Genomic DNA, 5,000 nt, shown 5'->3' on the forward strand with positions numbered 1-5,000 from the left:
GTTCAATAATTCGGGACTTTGTAGTGACTTCCATTTCAGCGCCTTTTAGCCTTGCCCATCATTTTCTCACCTGACAGCCTTCCATCTTCTTCTTCTTCTTCTTCTTCCCGTGACTCAGCATCAGCACCAGGATCAAGTCTTTCTCCTCTGACTTCTCACTTATCATCTCAACCCCATCACTCTTCTTCTTGCACTCATTCCACGCAATTTGTTGAACGGAGTCTTTCAAACAATGAAGAGACTGTTTTCGAACGACCGGGAGATGTCGTTATGTAAAGCGAGAATCGAGCGGTTTGAGACTTCAAATTCTAAAGACCACATTATCATAGCTTAGGGCGAGGAAGTGATGACTCTTGGCAAATAGAGTATGACGAAATTGTATTACTCAAACCACAAAATGATCATACAGGAAATGGTTCATTTTATAAGACAAACTGAAAATCAAAATAGCATTCAAGAAGACAAAGGTATGAAATAAAAAAAAAAGACGAGATTTTGGTAACACTTGAATTTTGCCCCATGCTCTGCGAATTTATGAGATTAAATAAATCAGCAATGAAAACAACGACATGACGAAAAATGACATAATGAGAATGCGTCAGCACTTGCAAGGACGATGACACAGAGGACGTGAGATGTACCGGCACCGACAGTGAAAATAATAACAATGATAACTGCAATAAAATGCACCGGCAGCTGCAAACACAAAGACAGCTATAAGAGAATGCACCCAACAGCTAAATGAGACTGCAATTCAGTTGCAAGCACAAAGACAGCTATAAGAGAATGCACCCAACGGCTACGTGAAATGCAATGCAGCTGCAAACACAAAGACAGCTATAAGGGAATGCACCCAACAGCTAAATGAGACTGCAATTCAGTTGCAAGCACAAAGACAGATATAAGAGAATGCATCCGACAGCTAAATGAGGCTGCAATTCAGCTGCGAGCACAAAGAAAGCTATAAGAAAATACACTCAACAGCTACATGAGACTGCAGTGCAGCTGCAAACACAGAAGCCAGCTGTAAGAGAATGCACCCAACAGCCACATGAAATCGCACTGCAGCTACAACATAACGACAACTATAAGAGAATGCACCCAACAGCTACATAAAACTGCAATGCAGCTGCACGAGCAAAGACAGCTATACGAGAATGCACCCAACAGCTACAAGAGACTGCAATGCAGCTGCAAACACAACGAAAGCAACATGAGAATGCACCGGCAGTTGCAAACAACAGCGGCTACATGAGAATGCACTGGCAACTGTAAACACAACAGCGGCTACATGAGAATGCACTGGCAGCTGTAAACACAACAGCGGCTACATGAGAATGCACTGGCAACTGTAAACACAATGACAGCTAACATGAGAATGCACTGGCAACTGTAAAACACAACAGCGGATACCGGAGAATGCACTGGCAACCGTAAACACAACAGCGGCTGCATGAGAATGCACTGGCAACTGTAAACACCACAGCGGCTACATGAGAATGCACTGGCAGCTGCAAACACAACGACAGCTAAATGAGAATGAACCAACAGCTGTAAACACAATGACAGCAACATCAGAATACCCTGGCAACTGCAAACACAACAGCGGATACCTGGGAATGCACTGGCAGATGCAGATGCAACAGCCGCTGCCTACGAATGCACAGGCAGCAGCAATAACGACACAAGAATGCACCAGCAACAGCAGCAACAGAAGCAACAGCAATACCAACAGCAGAAGCAACAGCAATAGCAGCATCAGAAGCAACAGCAGCAATAGCAGCAGAAGCAACAGCAACAGCAATAGCAACAGCAGCATCAGAAGCAACAGCAATAGCAACAGCAATAGCAGCATCAGAAGCAACAACAATAGCAATAGCAACAGCAATAGCAGCATCAGAAGCAACACCAACAGCAGCAGCAGAAGCAACAGCAACAGCAGCAGCAACAGCAACAGCAGCATCAGAAGCAACAGCAACAGCAGCACAAGCAACAGCAACAGCAACAGCAGCACAGCAACAAAACAGCAACAGAAGTAAGCATCAGCACGAGAGCAGAATTTGCTCCAGAGATCTACCGCCGCTGTCCCACGACTCAATAAACTTTATTATATAAAAGAGGGGTCTAATCAGGCGGTGTGGCAGTGGTCGCGGTCAATTATGAACAAAAGGCTGAAGTTCGGCCAAACCCATAGCAGCAGCATCCATCATCCGAGACCCTTTTTTCTTTTTTTCTTCTTTGTCCTTTTCTCTCTTTCCCTTTTTTCTCTGATGGAATGCAATGCGGGCATTGCAAAGTAGGAGCATAATAGGACGCACGTGATCGGTGGTCGTTGGTCCTTTGTTCGAATGTAAAGGATCCTGCAGTTGTCTTGGGAGTAATTCTTTTTTTTTTTCCTGTAGATCCGGGACAGAGAGAGAGAGAGAGAGAGAGAGAGAGAGAGAGAGAGAGAGTCGAAAAGACTACTTGAAATTTTAACTCTATAAGATCGAAAAGTTTAGTAATGAATGCAAACTATCAATGAGGAAAAAAATCGTAGCTAGCATGTCTTAAATTTATGCATAAAATTTTAGGCATGCGTCATGTCACCCCGTAATACATAAACACAAGTACGTTCGTTATATATACATAAATGCATACATACATACATACACTGAGATATATAACCTCGTCTGTAATCATATGGTTAGTATGCAAACAGTTAAAACGTATTTACACATGAGCAAGCGCTCATGTTACATATATATATATATATATATATATATATATATATATATATATATATATATATATATATATATATATATATATATATATATATATATATATATATATATATATATATATATATATATATATATATATATATATATATATATATTTATATATATATATATATACGTCACTGCTGTACTGATCCCAATTAATCAGACTTTGCACGGAGCATTACACTTATGGACGTATCATGGAAATATAATTTCAGAATATCATAATTCCCCTAAATCCTCGGCCATACAATTCTCTTTTGCCTTTTGTGCAGCAAAGCACTTTAACATTACATTTAATGACATAGCAATGGCAGTCTGCTCAGGAACATTTCAACTTCTTTCCTCTTGTTTGCTCTTTTCCTCTTACTCTTACTCTTACTCTTACTATTACTCTTACTCTGTTTCACGGAAGCCTCAGATGAAAAAGAAGTCTTTAAATTCAGTATTTAATGATTTGGTGCCTTTTGATTTATTTTGAAAACTCCTCTGCCTCTGGGTTTCTTCAAATAATAATAATAATAATAATAATAATAATAATAATAATAATAATAATAATAATAATCCACATTATACAGTAAACTATATTACTATAAAATTAACAATTGTGGGTTTCATTATTACACAGATTGTTTTTCAGAGATTGTAGAATTTCACCAATAATAATACACACAATAATAATAATAATACAATACAATAATACACACAATAATAATACACACACACACACTTTAAATGACTTGAAATAACGGGAACAATCAATTTTTCGTTCGTACGAAATAAAGACATGAACATGTATAATTATCACGCTCATATTAAAAGCAATAAAACTATTCAGAGATGCCTCATCGCATCCCATAGCTTAGCATAAAGAATGCAACGTAGAGCTTAGGCCAAAGGCTGGGACATATGAGGGCATTCAGCGCTAAAACGGAAATTGACAGAAAAAAGATTTGAAAGGTGTAACAGGAGGAAAACCTCGCAGTTGCACTATGAATCAATCGTTAGGAGAGGGTGGACTGTAAGAAGGAAGAAAGGGAATATGGATGGAGGTACAGTAAAAGGGATCCATAGCTTAGTTGTTTTTTCAAATAACATCCCACGTAGAGAAGAAGCGTCCGACTGGAAGAAATGGACAAATCTAACTTTGGTCCAATATTATTCCCATAACCTGAAGAGATTACAGGTGTGAGGAGTATCAAACAAATTTGAACTTCTTTTTAATCTCTTACGAAAATGTCAGAGAGAATCTATTGATGAATCTTCTCTCTCGCACACAAACACAATACTTACACCAACATACAGGACTTATATATAAGTATATATACATACATATATACATGCATATGTATATGCATATACAGTATATACATATATTCATAGACGTATATTTGTATATAAATAAATAATATATATATGTATATATATATATATGTGTATATATATATATATATATATATATATATAGATATATATATATATATATATATATATATATATATATATATTATATATATATATATATATATATATATATATATATATATATAGAGAGAGAGAGAGAGAGAGAGAGAGAGAGAGAGAGAGAGAGAGAGAGAGAGAGAGAGAGAGAGAGAGAGGAGGAATTCATAAAAACAACAGCTGTATGTCGCAAACATCTAAGATACCACATCGTAGATGAAGTTGCTCCGGGCCCGATAAGATTTACGAATGCAAATTCAAAGGCATCACCAAAGCAAAATCCTTGCTTTTAAAAGCACTGCTTGAGGTTAGGTTAAGAATATGATAATAAAAGAAAAAAAAGCCTCGAAAAACCAAAAGCTGGCCCTCCTGCGATGAGACGATGCGTATCATTAAGATTTATTGATCATAACTGTTGTTGCACCGTGTGGGCAAAACCAGTCCCAAAACCAGGCGCTCTCGCGCGCGCGCGCGGTGGCACAGGTGCAACCCTGACTCAGACTTGCCTCCTCTCGTCCTGCCCATACCCTGGCTCTAGTCCCAGTGCCCTCCGGGGCATAGCCTGCATGGTCCTTCGGAGCAACGTCCGATCATCCGGAGCATCGCCCGAGAATCCGGAAAACGTTCGATCATCCGGCCCATCGTCCGGTCATCTGGAACATCGTCCGGTCATCCTGAATATCGTCCGATCATCCGGAATATCGTCCGGTCATCTGGAATATCGTCCGATCATCCGGCGCATCGTCCGATCATCTGGAACATCGTCCGGTCATC

General features: G+C 39.0%; 1 protein-coding gene across 1 annotated transcript; it reads left to right on the top strand.

Annotated features, from left to right (window-relative positions):
* Window positions 1-1,493: 1,493 nt before the first annotated feature.
* On the top strand, window positions 1,494-2,039 carry LOC136836247 (putative uncharacterized protein DDB_G0283223). Its single transcript, XM_067100252.1, has one exon. It carries the CDS (start codon window positions 1,494-1,496, stop codon window positions 2,037-2,039), a length of 546 nt encoding a protein of 181 aa, XP_066956353.1.
* The last annotated feature ends 2,961 nt before the right edge of the window (window positions 2,040-5,000 follow it).

Source organism: Macrobrachium rosenbergii, chromosome 56, assembly GCF_040412425.1.
Source record: "Macrobrachium rosenbergii isolate ZJJX-2024 chromosome 56, ASM4041242v1, whole genome shotgun sequence".
NCBI lineage: Eukaryota > Metazoa > Arthropoda > Malacostraca > Decapoda > Palaemonidae > Macrobrachium > Macrobrachium rosenbergii.

Bases quoted from the DNA above. Each gene is read 5' to 3' on its own strand.
- LOC136836247 (XM_067100252.1), top strand. From the start codon at position 1,494: ATGAGAATGCACTGGCAGCTGCAAACACAACGACAGCTAAATGAGAAT.